This window comes from Vidua chalybeata, chromosome 11 (genome assembly GCF_026979565.1).
Source record: "Vidua chalybeata isolate OUT-0048 chromosome 11, bVidCha1 merged haplotype, whole genome shotgun sequence".
In the NCBI taxonomy this organism is placed as follows: domain Eukaryota; kingdom Metazoa; phylum Chordata; class Aves; order Passeriformes; family Viduidae; genus Vidua; species Vidua chalybeata.
This window is the reverse complement of record NC_071540.1, coordinates 13,112,574-13,127,722: the sequence shown is the minus strand read 5'-3', so window position 1 is coordinate 13,127,722 and position 15,149 is coordinate 13,112,574. Positions and strand designations below refer to the sequence as shown.

The 15,149-nt window shown below is 49.5% G+C and overlaps 1 protein-coding gene across 2 annotated transcripts in view; it reads right to left on the bottom strand.

The window, feature by feature from the left end:
• Positions 1-1,103: 1,103 nt before the first annotated feature.
• Positions 1,104-15,149, bottom strand: part of GNAO1 (G protein subunit alpha o1) — a 142,358-nt gene continuing 128,312 nt past the window's right edge. The window contains exons 7-8 of one of the 2 annotated variants that reach the window (XM_053952677.1): positions 4,792-4,945; positions 1,104-3,055 (exon numbers count right to left, since the gene is read on the bottom strand). In XM_053952677.1, coding sequence (XP_053808652.1) covers positions 2,868-3,055; positions 4,792-4,945 — 342 coding nt within the window. In that variant the 3' untranslated portion in view covers positions 1,104-2,867. Of the gene's footprint in view, positions 3,056-4,791; positions 4,946-7,718; positions 14,082-15,149 lie in introns of those variants that run through there. The other variant, XM_053952676.1, reaches the window with a different exon arrangement.

Here is a 15,149-nt window from a genome sequence, read left to right as displayed (position 1 = left end):
TCAGAGACTCGGGCTGTTCTTTCCAGGCTTCTGTTGTGCTCCTGACTTTTCCCGGCAGCTCCCTGAGGAGTGGACCCTGGCCAGCCACTGGATGGCACCTTTGCCTGCAGCACCGCCGCACAATGACCTACTTGAGCCATGAAAGGCTGGTTTGTGCAGAGGAGCGCAGGACCAGTGGTGGCCTCTTGGCTGGCTCTGCCTCCCTGGAAAGGGAGGTCATCTGAGGAGAGGAGGCCTGATCGACTTTCCCAGTGCCAGCATTCGCTTCTGGTGGCTGTAAACAGCAGGAGCCTTGGAAAAGCCGTGTTGGTCAGGAGCTGCTGCTGCTGCGTGCAGGAGTCTCTGCCAAGCACCCCTCCCTCCTCGGGCTGGGCAGGGGGCACGCCGGGGGCACGGGGGGCCCCGGGTGCCTGGGTCACCTTGCCATGGCTCCATCCCTGGGTGGTCCCGTGGGGTTCGGAAGCGTTCCGTGGTACGGGAGGGGATGTCAGGTGTGGTGCCCAGAGCCAGCCCCGTGCCAGACAGTGCCAATGCTGTGCCCAGGGGCCACTGCCTCTCCAAGTGTCCCATCTGTGGTCACGGTGCGCAGTGCTGGCATGCACAGGAGCTAGGGAGCTGGGATGACGGAGAGTGCAAGAAAAACCCAAACTGTAGGAAAAAACCCCAACCTCCTCCTAAATCCAAACAAACCCTGAATCTCCCTGAGCAGCAGGGAGAAAATTTTAACTTCATTGGAAAACCTTCCTCTATGTTAGGGGGAAAAACTTGAATATTGTGGGATTTGTGATGTTGCCATAAATGAAGGACTCTGGTGATTAGCTTTGCATTCCCTAAAGAAATAAAAATCTTTTATTGCCTGGGGGGATCTTTTGCAGGGGGGACCTTTGCTTTGGAAGCATCAGAGAGCTTCCACGAACTGCTTTCTTAAGATTTACACCCATTCTATACTTACACCAATCTGTAGTTCCTTCTCCTCTCCCTCTGCAACCAGCAGCAAATCCCCCCAAAATGTGGTTTTTGGTATTTCTTCCTCCTCTCTTTGGAAGGAGGCAGGCGGCGCGGGGGAAAGAAGGAGGCGGAGGCGCGGGAGGGAGAGCCCGGGGTACAGACAAACATTCTCTTTATTGAGCTACACATGAATTTTTCCATTAGTCAGAGAAAGAGATTGGCAGTGTGTAATATATCACAGAAACCTCACTGATTGGTAATAGAAAGGCTTAGAAAGACCTGGCGCTTTTTATATATATATATATATAATATCTTTTTTAAGTTTCCTCTTTATTTACTCATTTTCTTTTGAACAGGTGTGACTGCTCTTCTTCAGCAAAGGTAACTCGTAAAAGTGAAACTGTGAAGACGTCTGGTTACTAATCAAAGTAGAAATGACGAGGGATTGGTCATGAAAACAGTGGCTTCAATGTAAACACTACATTCGATTTTTGTTGTTGTTTTTTTTAATTAGTTTTTAATTATTTTTTTGTGGTTTTGTGTGTGTTTTTTAAAATTTTTAAATTATTTTCATTCTTGCTTTTTTTTTAAGTTTGCTTTTTAAAGTTTTTTTTTCTTTTTTTTTCCCCTTTTTTCTTATTTTGCAGCACAAACATCCCCACATGAGAGAGAAAACACCATTCACTAAAAGGGAGAGAAGACTAGGGCAGGAGAGGGGGAGAGAAAAGCAGCACAAAAAAGCATTCACTGGAAAGAGTTAAAAATAAAACGAAAACAAAAAAATACTCTAAACAAAAATAAAATTAAACAAAATATATATATATTTGTATAGCCCTCCCTGATGTCCCTGGTCAGCCCTGAAGGAGGGATGGGGGGGATTGTGGTTGGGGGGGCCAAGCTGTGCTTTTGGATACGGACCTGGAGAGCGAGCAGTGACCAGGAGCAGGGAGTTGTTAAACCAGGAGGGAAAAAATGGGAAAAACCCGCCGGCTCCGGCTGGTGAGGGCTTTGGCCTGAATTGGTGTGGAAATTCAAAAAATCCGACCTAAACCCCCCTGAAACCCTGGGAAGGGAGCAGGCAGAGGATGCCCCCACTGCAGCCTTCCCCCCGAACAGTCAGGGTGGGAAATGGGAGAAGATCTGCTTGTTGTTTCCCTTTTTAGCTGTGACATGTGGCCGGGGGCAGTTTTCAATTTTTCCCCTCCTTCTTTATAAAAAAAAAAAAAAAAAAAAAAGAAAAAAAGAAAAAAGAAAAATCTTTTTGTTTCTGAAGGTGGCAGCGGGACCGGGGACAGGCAGAGGCAGCCCGGCCTTGCCCATGCTGGGAAAAAAAAAATCAAAATAATTATAATTTCAAAAAGCCAACCCACAATAATGAATTACAATAATCATAATTTAAAAATAGCAGCCCATGGTCAAATAACTGCTGGGAGGAGAACCAGAGTGACCCCGGGCACTGCCCCTGTCCCCCTTTCCCTGCCTGGTGCCGGGGCAGTTGCTGGGATGGTGGGGCCGGGCAGGGCCCCCCCGGCCCACGGGGGGCCCCCAGGGTGGGACACTGGGGGCTGGAGGGAGGAGCCTGATGGGAGAAGGCGATTCAAAAAAACAAACTAAAAAGGTGGGTGTGGATTTTTTTTTATATATATATATACGTATATATATAATTTTTCCTTATGCCTTTTTATTTACCAACTCGTATGATTATGATGACATTTTTTTTTCTCTCCTTCAATCTGTTTTTTTTCGTTTCTTTTTTTTTTCTTTTCTTTTTTTTTTTTTTTTTTCTCCCCGCGCGCGTGTGTGTGTGTGTGTCTGTGTGTGGTTGCTTTGGGTTTTTTTTTTTTTCCTGTTATTTTTATGTTTCTTTTCTCTCCTGGCGCCGGGATCGCCACCCAAGCAGTCGCTGTGCGCCGCGGGGGTCAGTACAAGCCGCAGCCCCGCAGGTTGTTGGCAATGATGATGTCGGTGACGGCGTCAAAAACCACCTGGATGTTGTTCGTGTCTGTGGCACACGTCATGTGGCAGTAAATCTCCTTGTTGGGGGAGCGGTTTTTGCTCTCGAATTGTGCTTGGATGTAGGCGGCCGCATCCTCGTAGGTGTTGGGACCTGCGGGCAGAGCGGGGGTCAGGGCTGAGGGCCGCCACCCTCCCGCACACCCGGCCCCGTGCTGCTTGCCAAGCGCTTTCATTATAACAGAAACTGGCAAAACGATTTATTTTCACCCACCCTCCTTTCACCCCTTAGCAGAGTCCATTTTCCTCCCATCTCCCTCCTTTGCACCCCCATTACCCTTCTGCTCCCCCTCTGCCCCATTTTCCCTGAAAACCCGTCCAACCTAAGCCCTGTTGAGGGCTCCTCCTTCCCCAGGTGTTGCTGCTCCGCCCTCTCCCCTTTTCCCCCCAGGAAGGGCAGGATCCCCCAGCTGTGCCCAGCCGGGCTGTGCCCGAGGGATGTCCCCGTGGTGCACCCCCACACTGCTCCTCACCGCGCGGGGAAGGCTTGGTGACCCCTCGGCCAGGCAGGGGCAGGGATGGCCTGGAGAGTTGGTGGCCACCCCAACATCACCCATGGACACCGGCTGTACCCCCTCGGTGGGGCTGAGCCCCTGTGTGCCCCGCCTGGGCTGGGTGGGGGTCTCACCCCAGGCACCGTCCCCAGCCGCCGTGTGGGGACACACGTGCTGCCTGCGGGCTCCGTGACTGGGAGGTTTGCTTTGGGAAGGTGGGCTGGAGAGGCGCCAGATGTTTGAGCCGAAAAATGTGCATTATTGCATTAATCTGCTTAGGGCAGCGGGAGAGGCTGCGCTGGCCCCTCGCGGGAAGCCACAAAGCTGAGTTACGCCCCTGGAATCGCCTTTGCAAGAGCTGCTATTATCTGGAGATTTATTTTCCTTTCCCAGCTTGCTGGTTCCTCTCATTCCTGATGCAGGGGTGGCTGAAGGAGAGGGAGGCTGGGCTGGTGCCACCGGGCTGTGCCCCTCTGTGGGTTTGCCAGGCTGTGCCATACAGCTGCATGTGGGATAGTCTGGTTTGTTCTACCAGGTGGCTGTGAGGAAAGTGCTGGTGCCTTCGGGATGGAGAACCTGAATGCCTCTAGTGGAAATGCTGGTGTATTTATGCTGTAGGGGAATGGGTGCCATCTCACTGGGGGACTTCCTTGTCCCCAGGGTTTGGCATCCAGTATGGATGTGCTCTGGGTGGAACAGTTCACAGACATCTCAGTATCTGCAGGGCATGCCGGAGTCTGAATTTAAACTGTCTTTTTTCTTTCTCTTAGAGAATTCCAAAGTATCTATTCTTGCCCATCTTCTTGGTTATTTATCCTTTTCCCCAGGCCATGTTGGTTTCACTACAAAATGGATGATTCTCTTGTGGTTCCACAGATTCCTGCTGTAAAGGGGCTCTCTCCTCCCCCAGCCAAACCCAGCTTGAAGGCACTCCTGGGAGGATGCAGCCTGAAGGACCATGAGTTTTAGCTCCTCCTCTCGCAGGAGATTCCCAGGAACCACCAGCAAACAGGATGGTTCCAGTGGTGGCCAGTCAGCTCCTGCCAAGTCTTCTTTCCACAGCTCCCTGTGCCCAGGCTCATTTCATCTCTTCTCCATTTGTCTTGACCCCCTCTCTGTCCCACCAGCTGCTTGGGCACCTTTGCCACAAAAACTGCCCCACCCAGGACACAGCCCCAGCCCATGAGTGGGGTGCTGGAGCTGCATCACAGCCCATGAAGGTGCTTTTGCAGTGCTTTTGCACCCCCCAAAGGCACCCTGTCCCCTCTGTCCCCCCAGCCCTGGTGGCGCAGGGTGGGAGTCACAGCAGCTGTGCTGCATCAGCCCCAGGACCTACCTGTGTACTCAGGGAAGCAGATGGTCAGAGGTGACTTCTTGATCTTCTCAGCAAATAGATCTTTCTTGTTGAGGAAGAGAATGATGGAGGTATCGATGAAGAATTTGTTGTTACAGATGGAGTCGAAGAGCATGAGAGATTCGTGCATGCGGTTCTGCAAAGGGGAGCAGAGGGAGGAGAAGGGAGAGAGGAAGGCAAAGACAGAGTTAGAGGAGAGGAGAACATTTCTGTGAATTGAAATGGTTAGAAAGCAAAAAAATCTCTATAATAAGACAGTGGTAAATTTGAGCGGGTTACAAAAGTGGAGGAAATGGGTACTGTGCTCCTCTTGGGCTGGAGGCCAGGGCAGGTGTGGGGCTGCAGCTGATTCTCCCCCACATCCCTGTGGGGCCACTCTAGCAGGGCAGGCACTTGAAACCTCAAGGAAGAGTGGGGGGAAAAAAGTAATTTGCTCCTCCCCTGCCTCACCAAAGGAGTAGGGAAGGGGCCCTGTCTCTCTTCAGAGACTGTGTACCCCTGAAGCATCCTTTGGAGAACCCAAATAAAGGATGGACAGACAGCATCAGCCAGCACCTTGGACACACTTGGCATGGAGACTGGGATGGAAGGGGCTTTGGCCATCCCAGGGCCTATGGGCCTGCCTGCAAGGGTACTTGGCACTGAGTGGTGTCATTGTAGTGAGACCAGTGCCAAGGTATTGTCCAGAGGTTGGGGCAGGTCCTGTCCTGGAAAAATCTTCAGGTCAGCTTTGAAAATACCTGTGGTGGCCAGGTGGCCCAAGTAGGTAACCTGCATAGTGGTAACCAGTACAGGTGCCTCTGCCAGCCCACTTCCCAGCTCTCCTGAGAGTTCTGGGCTTGCAGGCTGCTCCAGGTAGACTTTAAGCTTGGAAAAGCTTGCGTAGAAGCATAAGGGTAAATTTCTAAAATCTGTAGTTTTGTTGGGTTTTTTTTTTTCTTTTTTTTTTTTACCATTTACATGTGGACAAAACCCATAAACAGTCATCTTTCCCCTATGCTACCAAAGTTTCTTAAGAAGTGGAGAGCAGACAGCAGAACAGGAGGAGGTGAGGTGAGGTTGTCCTGTGCCCCACTGGCTGCCACAGGGCCCCACAGAGCAAGGTGTTCCCATGCAGGTGCATGCACTCACTGTTAGTGTGAAGGTGCCACTGGACAGGACAGATCTGGCCCACCAAGAGCTCCCAAGCATTTTCTCCATCATTAACTTGCTCTTAGAATCACCAGAAAGCCATTCCCTGCTAGTCCTCTGACAGCTTTGGGGGATGTTTCAGGAAGTCTCTGCGACCCTTTCCTTGTTTGTACCCCGCTCGTTTCTACTTGAACTTGCAAAGCTTCTGCTGCAAGCCCAGGGCTTGGTGAAGTCTGAAATTGCTGCCCCTCCCTGTAACCCCTGCTGGGGGCTGAGCCCCCCAGTTCTGGCTCAACTGCCTCAAGCTCACATGGGGACACAGCTGTTCACAAAAGCCTTGTGGAAATCTCATGGAAAGGCTCTGCAGTGGGTGGGGAACCCTTCTGCAGCAAACACCCCCCCACAACGTCCCCCCACAGCCCCTTTCTTTGGAGGCGCAGCAAAGGGGGCTCTGGACTCACTGAAGATTTGTGAGAACACATGTGTTTGCTAATGAAATGATGACCCAATTACACATTTTGGAGTTTTCCATGAATGTTTTATTAGTGAGTCATTTTATTAGCTCCACTTCAACGGTAGCTTTTGCATGCAAAATTTAGCAGCTGTCTGATTTCATCTTGAAAGGCTTCGCGATTGCACTGTCGGTTCCTTGACAAAGAGTAGCTGGGGATGCCAAGCAGGCGCTTTCCAAAGCCTGGGGACTTCAATTTGATCCTTATCTTGAAATTAAAAAAAGGCTTTATTCATAGGGAAAACTGAAGCTGCCACCAAAGGATGTGGTTCTTCTTGAGTTGTGGTTGTTGCAAAATTGCTAGGTCTTGAGATTTTCATGGAGAGTATCAGGATGGGCTTTTCCTTGTTCATCTCTGGTGTTGTCCTATACATTTATTATATTTAAACAAAGAAGTGATGGTGGAAGAGTAACTGAAATAAAGCTTCTGCCCAAGGAAATGAGAATTCCCATTCAGGCAAAATAACCCTGATGACTTCATGGTTCTGAACACCCAGGCAGAATCTGAGCAGGATGGTGTCCTGGAGAAAGTTCTAAAAATCCCCAGTATCAATACACAAAGCAAAATCCTTTCACTCTCAGCCATTTGCTTTTCTCAAGGCTGGCCTGTAGTTCTGTCTGATTCATAGGATGGGCCATGTGGGAATTCCTGTCTGAGGATGGGTCCAGCTGAAGCCACATCACTGGAAGTTGGTGAAGTCAATAGGAGCAATGGTTCATTTTCCTTTGCTGAGGTTTATAGAAAATTTTCCCTTGGTTTCTTCAAATTCCTTATTTCTATATTATTCCACAAATAATGGAAGATCTTTAGTTTAAACATAAAAGAACAAACTGGCTCAAGTATTGTTTTAAAGAGAGGGAGGGATGTTCCATGTTTTGTGCTACTGCAAGGAGGAGAAAACACCATTTACTGAGTTGAGTGGGTCTTCTGATTTTGTGCTCACACGAAGAGACAGTGCAAAAGCAAAGCTTGTGACTTGTGAAGGATTTGTAACTGTTGCGGTGGAGGAAACAGCGGGGCAGCATGGATGCTCTGCCCTGCTGCTGCCTCTGGTGAGCAAAGGAAAAAAAAAAGTCCTGCCAAATACTTACATAAAATGAAGTATCTTTTGGTTATATCCTTTTCAAATCCTTTATTTCTAGGTGGATGAGGCTCTGGCAGACAGCTGGTGCTGTGTGTTGTGCAAGTGTTTGTGGAGCAGCCATAAGGTTAAATAATAAGTTTGAGAAGCTGGACGTGCTCAATGGAGACACAATAAAACCACTCTCACACTAGAAAAGAGCTGGCACTTTATTAACATTTTGTAACTAATAAATACATTACCAACAGCCAATAAATTATTACAATAACTAATGCTCTATTAAACCAATGGACAGTCACTCTTCGTACAAAATTACAGTTAATACAGTTTGGGCCATCAAACATGCAGGAGAAATGATTCAGCGGGAAACCAGCAAAAGGAAAATGGTGACGGCCTCCGGCGATCCTCTGGGAAATGTGATGGGGAGCGGGAGCCCAGAGGGGGTGATGGTCACTCTTCCCTTGTCGAGCTGAAGTGGGAAAAACGAGGTGGGGGAATAGGACTGAGGAGCACAAATTAGGGACTGGGCTAATTAACGGGGCCATGGCTGGTGCTTAAACAATCCTGTCTGCTTGCCCAGCATCACCAGGTTGGTCCAGCACTGGAAAAGCTGGTGAGACTCAGGCACTGCTGAAAATGGTTTTACTTGCCATGATCTCTTCTCACCACCTGGAGCAGTGGCTTTAGCTCTGGAGCTGCTTGCCTGCACTACATTCCAAGACACTGGGTGGAAGAGGGCCTGGGACAGTGAGCATCCAGCCAGCTCCCAGCCCCTCTACTTCTCCTGGTCTTTCCTCCCTGTGCCTACTGCACCCAGTGTCTGTGAACAGAGCTGCCCTCTTGGGGAGATAGGGCTGTTTTTTGAATCTTTTCCTCTGCCTGCAGGATGCCAGCTGGAGGCTTTGGTCCTCCTCTCACTAAGGCATTAGTGTTTAAGGGCTGCACTTGCTTGTGTTTGCACACAAATAAAAATCTCACAGGCTGTGAGATTTTGGGGCATGAGTGGTCCTGTGCAAAGTCCCTTCCCATAGCCACATTCTCAGTATAACTATATAGGTCATGTACCTATATCTGTCAGCATCAATTACCTGTGTCAGTGCTGGAGCTCAGAAATGACACGGTACCCTCAAGTCTCAGGGAGCCTCGGGGTCTGTTTGCCAGCTCTCTCCTGCAGGGAGGTGGAGGCAAGACTGTGGTCTGCAATTTTGTGCCACTTGGACCACGTCTCTGCTTTCTCATGGGTGCACTGGGGATGCAAGTCAGTGATGGGTCTGGGTGCCCAGGGTGATGCTCAGTAACACCATTTCTACTGACCTTGGCGTGTCCAGTGTCAGATCACTAAGGAGTGTTTTAGTCTCCTTGGAAATGGTTGTGGAGTTTTTGGTGGTAAGCCTGAAGACAAACCATGGAAACACTCAAACACACTGGAACTAAGCTTCTCTAATTGACTTGACAGATGGTCAGCCTTCTTCCAGGAACTCAGCAACTCTCCCTGGCTCCAGGAGACTTTGTGACCACAAAAAGCTTGGGACATGTCACACAAACTAACAGTTTGTGTTGGTCCCTTTCCCAGCACTGACTGCAAATCCCCCAGGGGCGATGTCTGCCTTGTTGAGCTGCACAGTGAGGCTGGGCACAAGGGGACCTTCTGGCAAAAGGACATCTTCTATGTCACATCCTGACCTCTTGGAAATTGCACTTCTGGACTGAGAACAAGGTCTGTTCCCTTGCAGGCAAGGGGGAGTCTGTTCCCTTGCCATCAAGCAGGAGAAATAGTAGTGTTTAACACTGGAAGCATTTCATCTTCCAAGCACTGGGCTCATGCCGTGATAGATTAGACCCACCAGATATGTTTTAATGTACATTAAAGACCACCCTCATTAATACTTTTAGTGTCCAGTGAAACAAAATCACATTGATAGAGGAGGCACGGCAGGCTCCTCCTGAGGCTGCTCTCCCCTCCATGGAGGGACGGGCTGGCCAGCCATCCAGGAAAGCTGGCTGAAGGCAAGAAGCTGATTCCAGTACAAAACTCCTGAGAGAGATGTAGTTGGAGGTGTCTGTGGGCAGGCAGTGGGAATGTGACCATCCCGGCGCAGCGGGAGGCCAGGGCAGCGGGGACGCTCGGCGCTGGCAGACGGCAGGGCCAGATGGCCGCGCCGAGCGTTCCCGCTGTCCTGCCGCTCCGCCGGGCTCCTCCGGCCCCCTGTGAAAACCAGACTGTGTGCGACTTCTATATGCAAGATTAAAAACTGCCTTTGGCAGCCTGGCACTCTATTTTAGTGTGTGCTTTCCCGGTGCATGGTTACTGCTCGTTCTCCCAACCAGCCCAGCTACTGCATCCTCCCCAGGAGCTCTGCAGCTCAGCCTGGCAGCGCTGCAAGACTTTTCTTGTATGGGTTTCTCTATTTCATTGAAATTGTTGTTTAAATAAAGAAGCTATTTGCATTTTTGTGGTCTCATGGCTCCACAACTGACCCTCTCATTGACTATGGAGCAAGCCAACAGGGAGCTTCCTTCTTTCTTTTTGCTGCTGTCTGAAGCTCATCATGAGTTGTTAATGCTACTTTCAGTGCTGACACCCCTTGGATGCTTCTGCTGCTGGAACAGTGACCTGAGTCATTAAAAACCTTCTGCATCCCAAAAAGGGCTTTTTTTTTTTTTTTCTTTTTTGCAAATTCCCACATTAGCTTTGAAGGGCAGCAGGGTGTATACATAGCTGTTTCCATCGTGTGCTTTTAAAAGCTATCCTCCATGCCCTGGTAGGATTTCTGATGCAGCTGTACCAGTTGCAACATCCCTGCTATGTGGAAACTGCAAGCAAAACACAGCTCTGGCTCTCCAAGGGTCTGGATTCAGAGCACGGCAATTGCAAAGCACAAGGGGCTGTTAAGAAAAGGCTTTTCAAAGCAGGAGATGTATTTCAAGGTACTTCTTAGGCAACTGCTGCAAGAATTGCTGGTGTTTAGAAAAAGCACAGGGCAAAAGATTGCCTGCAGAAGGCACATCTGTTCAGGAAGGGCTTCGGAGGGCGCAGAAGCCAGCACTGAGTAATGATTTGGCAGGCGCTCTGCAGACACAAATCTATACACGGCCATCAAGCGGGAGAAATAGTAGTGTTTAACACTGGAAGCATTTCATCTTCCAAAGGCTGCTTCCAGCATTTGTCAGTGAATCCTCATGACACTCGTGTGAAGGAGGGAATGTCAGCAGCAGCAGCTGAGATGAAGCTTTAGACACACAATATGCCAAAGAAAATGAAAGAAGAGGCTCTCTGTGGCAACATTTCCTCTGCTTTTTCTCCCTTTTCTCCCCATGGGGTACCAGCTGTTGATGGTCATCAATGTGCCAGGCACCTGCTGGAGCTGCAGAGGAGGCTTGGACCTCCCAGCTGGCAAAGCTGGGAATGGGTTACCTGAATCAAGCCTGGAGAGCGGTAAAAGTGCACTGAGCCAGCACTGGCCACTCGACTGCATTTGGCAGAGTTTGGAGTTAATTTAAATTGTCTTTACCAAAATATTCCTGTGTGCTTTATGCTGGGAGCTCACAAAGCCTTGGTGTGGTGCTGCCTTCCCTGGGAACAGCTTCTGTTACTTATTTGCTTGGATAAAACATCATTCACAGCAAGGGGTGGGAACAGAACATCTCCAAAACTCCAGTGCTTCTGATCAAACTCTTCTTACAGAGCTTAATAAAAGATCTGCATCCCTGCCAGCACCAGCCATCATCATTCTGGGTCCAGTGGTTACGCAGGTTACATACCAAATTTAACCAATGTGTGGTTTTTCTTGCCCTGGGCTTGACACAACACCCACGTGGATGCTGGGTGTTAGTGCTGGGGCTCGGACAGATTGTGGGTGGGCTGTGGCATAAGGAGCAGAGAGGGGCTCCTGGTTTTGCTGGCCAGCTCTTTGCAGGAGCTGATGTCATTGGAGGCATTTTAAGGCTGAGATGGTGAAGAGAAAGGTGGATGCTGGCTTGTGCCAGAGCAGGGGAGGCAGGGAGTTGTGTTATTGCTGTTAGTGCCCAGCAGAGCAGCAGCAGGTCCTTGCTGCACAATAGTAAATGCATCATTTAATGCTCTCTAGGGGTTACTGACAGTTACCAGCCGTGCTGGGCTGTAGCTGTTTGGATGGGTGACAGACACCTCGTTTTCCTCTGCAGGCCTTCCCTGCTTGCCTCAGGTGCTCATATCCCTTGCTGGGGATTTGTCACAAATGTCCCACAAATACTGTTGTGGCAGAGCACAGCCCCTGATGGGGACTCTCCTCTGGCTCCCAGGTGCCCTTCTCTTCCCATCCTTCCTGCTGCCTCAGTCTGCCTCGTCTCCCTTCTGCAGCTTGTCTCCCAAAACGATCCCTAAGTCTCTCTCACTCTCCTCCCCCCTGTGCACCCTATGCGTTCCTGTCACTGTCTCCTGAACGCTGACCTGGCCCCTCCCCTTCGGGCTGTGCTGCTCTGGGCTGCTCTCACACCATCTCTCCTCAATGGGCACAGTGAGAAGAGATATTGTCCCTCTCAACCACAGCCCTGAAGAGACTTCCTGAGACCTGAAAGCCACTCCTAGGTCAGGCTCCCAAGGAAGGACAGTTGAACTTCCGGCCAGCCTGCAAAGATTCATGTTTTTCAAGATAATTGACTTCTAAGGGAGGCAGAGAAGAGGCAGGGATCAAAATTGCCCACCTGCCCCCAGGTGAGGTGGGCCCTGAGTGGGACCTCAGAGGTGGTTGTCTCACCTAGACAACAAACAAGCTTTTGGGGTGGACTTCTAAGAATCCCTCCATGTCCCCAAAGGTGACACCCCACCTCTCACATTCCCTTCTGCCTTTGACTCAGCAGCATCCAGAGTTCTTGGTGGTGGCAACAAGTACCTCAGCCCACCTGCATCTTGCCCTCTCTGAGCCCCCAGATTTGCTGTGCTGGGTGCTACCCTCGCCCTTCCCACTCCTCTCCTCTGTCCTTCCTTCTTCCTTTCCTTACACTTTTCCTTCCTACTCCATCACTTGACTCAGATCAGCTCCCTGAGCTCTCCTTTGCCTCTGTTAACCATCCCTCTCAATACTGGTAAAGAGATGCCCTGGCTGGGGACAACAACCCTGGAGCTGTCTCTCTGGGGTGCTCAGGCAGGAGGTGACACAGGAAAGCCACTGGCTTATGCTCAGCCAAGGAGGCTCAGAGCACAAGGCTGGGCTTCTCAAGGGGTTTAGATGCCCAAGGGGCAATGAAGGGCCACGAGGTTCTTGCACACTTTTCTGCTGCCCAAGCACAGGGAGGTTTCCCAAAGCACCTTTCCCCGTCTCAGGCACTTGAAGATCAGACTCTGCCTACAAGAAGCCAGGGCTAATCATTTTTTGTGCTACCCAGCATTTCAAGGCTGAAGTTTGGAAAGTGATGCTGTGTGTTTGCAGAAGCATCAGCTCTGCTGAATCACTAAGGCTGGGAGGTGCTGTGGGAAAAGTCCCCAGGCTGGATTCCTTGTCAGGATGCCACTGAGTGTGGAGTGTCCATCAGGACACCATTCCCGGGGCATCTTCACTGCCTACACTCCAGGGGTCCCAGCTCAGTGCCTCCATGGCCTCCATGGAAGTGCCTCAGAAATGGGTTACAGCAACCACTAGATAAATTTTATCATTAATTTTGAAAAACTTGAGGTAAAACTGCTACCAGTAATGAATGCTTTTAGACAAGGCTTAGTAGGCTTTGTTACTGTATCCCTGTTACTCAGACACCAGCAGAACTTGATATGGCTGTTTTACTTGTTCAAATAGCTGTCTGGAAAAAAGGAGAATGTACAAATCCAAGCTATGGTGGCTGCAGTCAACACCAAACCCTCCAGCTTTGGGGTCAGAACTGGAGCTGTAAGGTACCCTCAAAATGATCAGGTTGTATTTAGCACTTCCCAAAGGAATAGTGTTTTTTAAAAAAGGCAAATAACCAGGAGAATGAACAACATCCCTTAATTTTCAAGGCAAAATAGAAGTTTTGGTTCCAAACTACACTGTTCCTGACCAGTATTTTAAGGCTTTGATTTTTTTTTCTCTTTAAAACTGAAGTATTTTTGTCTTTTGGCAGTTGAAATGCACTTTGTGGGAAATGCGTTAGCTCCCTGCACAACACTGTGAATTAGAACGGAGGAGTAGAACGGGGCAGCAAGGGGATGAACCAAAAATGAACCAAAATAAAATAAAATGGGTCTGGGGAAAGCAGAACTTGCTGCAGAGTTTTCTGGGACAGGAGGAGGGAATTATGTATTTCTTCCTTGTCATCTTCTGAGGAGGAAAAAACAAGGAAAGGGAGGACCTGTCCGCGGGAGCGGAGGATACTCCGGGCGGGTGCCAGGAGAGGAGGGAGGAGGGAGCTTTAGTAGAGTCCGCATCCCCGCAGGTTGTTGGCGATGATGACATCCGTGACGGCGTCGAAGACGAACTGGATGTTGTTGGTGTCGGTGGCGCAGGTGATGTGGGTGTAGATCTCCTTGTTGGCCGACTTGTTCTTGCTCTCGTACTGAGTCTGGATGTACGCCACCGCCTCCGTGAAAGCATTGGGGCCTGCAGGAGAGCCAGGGCAAAGGAAAAAGAGTGGGTTAAAGCAAGCCCATGGCCTGGAATGCCTGCAAACAGCCCCTTGTGGGGATGTGAGGAGCTTGTGCGGGGCTGCTGCAGCCCAGGTGCCCTCTCTCCATCTCAGGGATGGGCACCACTACCAGCCAGGTTTGCTGCCAGGCAGGAGATGCTCCCTGACTGTCAGCTCAGCTGTATTTTTATTCTGAGTTGCTGTTTATAGACATGAAATAGATGAGGGAGCCGAGTGTTAAACAGGCTATGATGGAAGAAATTCCATATCATGGTGACAAAAAAGAGAAGAAATGCAGTTAGTGCTTGACCTAGGAAACAGGCTTATCTTTTTTTCCTTTTTTTAGATTTTTTTTGATTAAAGCTTCAGGTTTTGATGGAAGAGTTAACATGAATTGAGGGCAGTATTGGTAGCTGTGCCCTCCTTTCCCTAAATCATTAAGAGAAAGGGACATGAAAAGATCCAGCCTCTATTACAGGGCAAAATGGGCTTTTCTCAAAAAAAACCACCTAAAACTCAACAAAAAGACTGATACACAATGTCCCCTTTTTTAGGAATTAGGATCACAGTACTCTCTGCTACAGCCAGACTAAAATCACACTGTGAGGAGTTTCTTGTTTTGATATATAGAGATATCTGTACCAAACCTGATTAACCCTCAAATTTTGTATTTAAAAAAAGCTTAGAAAGAGTCATGCAAATGAGTAGATCCTTTCTCCTCTGGCCAGCTCTGACACACATGGCTCCTTTTGGGCACCTCCTTAAGGCTGATGAAAGCAATGTCTGGCCTGGAGTGCAGCTCCCAGCACTGCCAGGCACTGTCTGACCCCTAAAGGGCTCCACAACAGTAAAACTGCTACTGCTTTTGGGTCCCTTTCTCTCCATGATACTTTACTGATGGGAAATGCTGTTATTTGCTAGAGAGAGGCTTACTGGGGCTGAAGATGTGCTGTGGTGGAAGGCAGCTGCTCTGGGAAATCCCACTTGCACACACATGCTCTGCTAGTGGAAGGCACAAATTCATGAAGGCCATGGGACTTGAG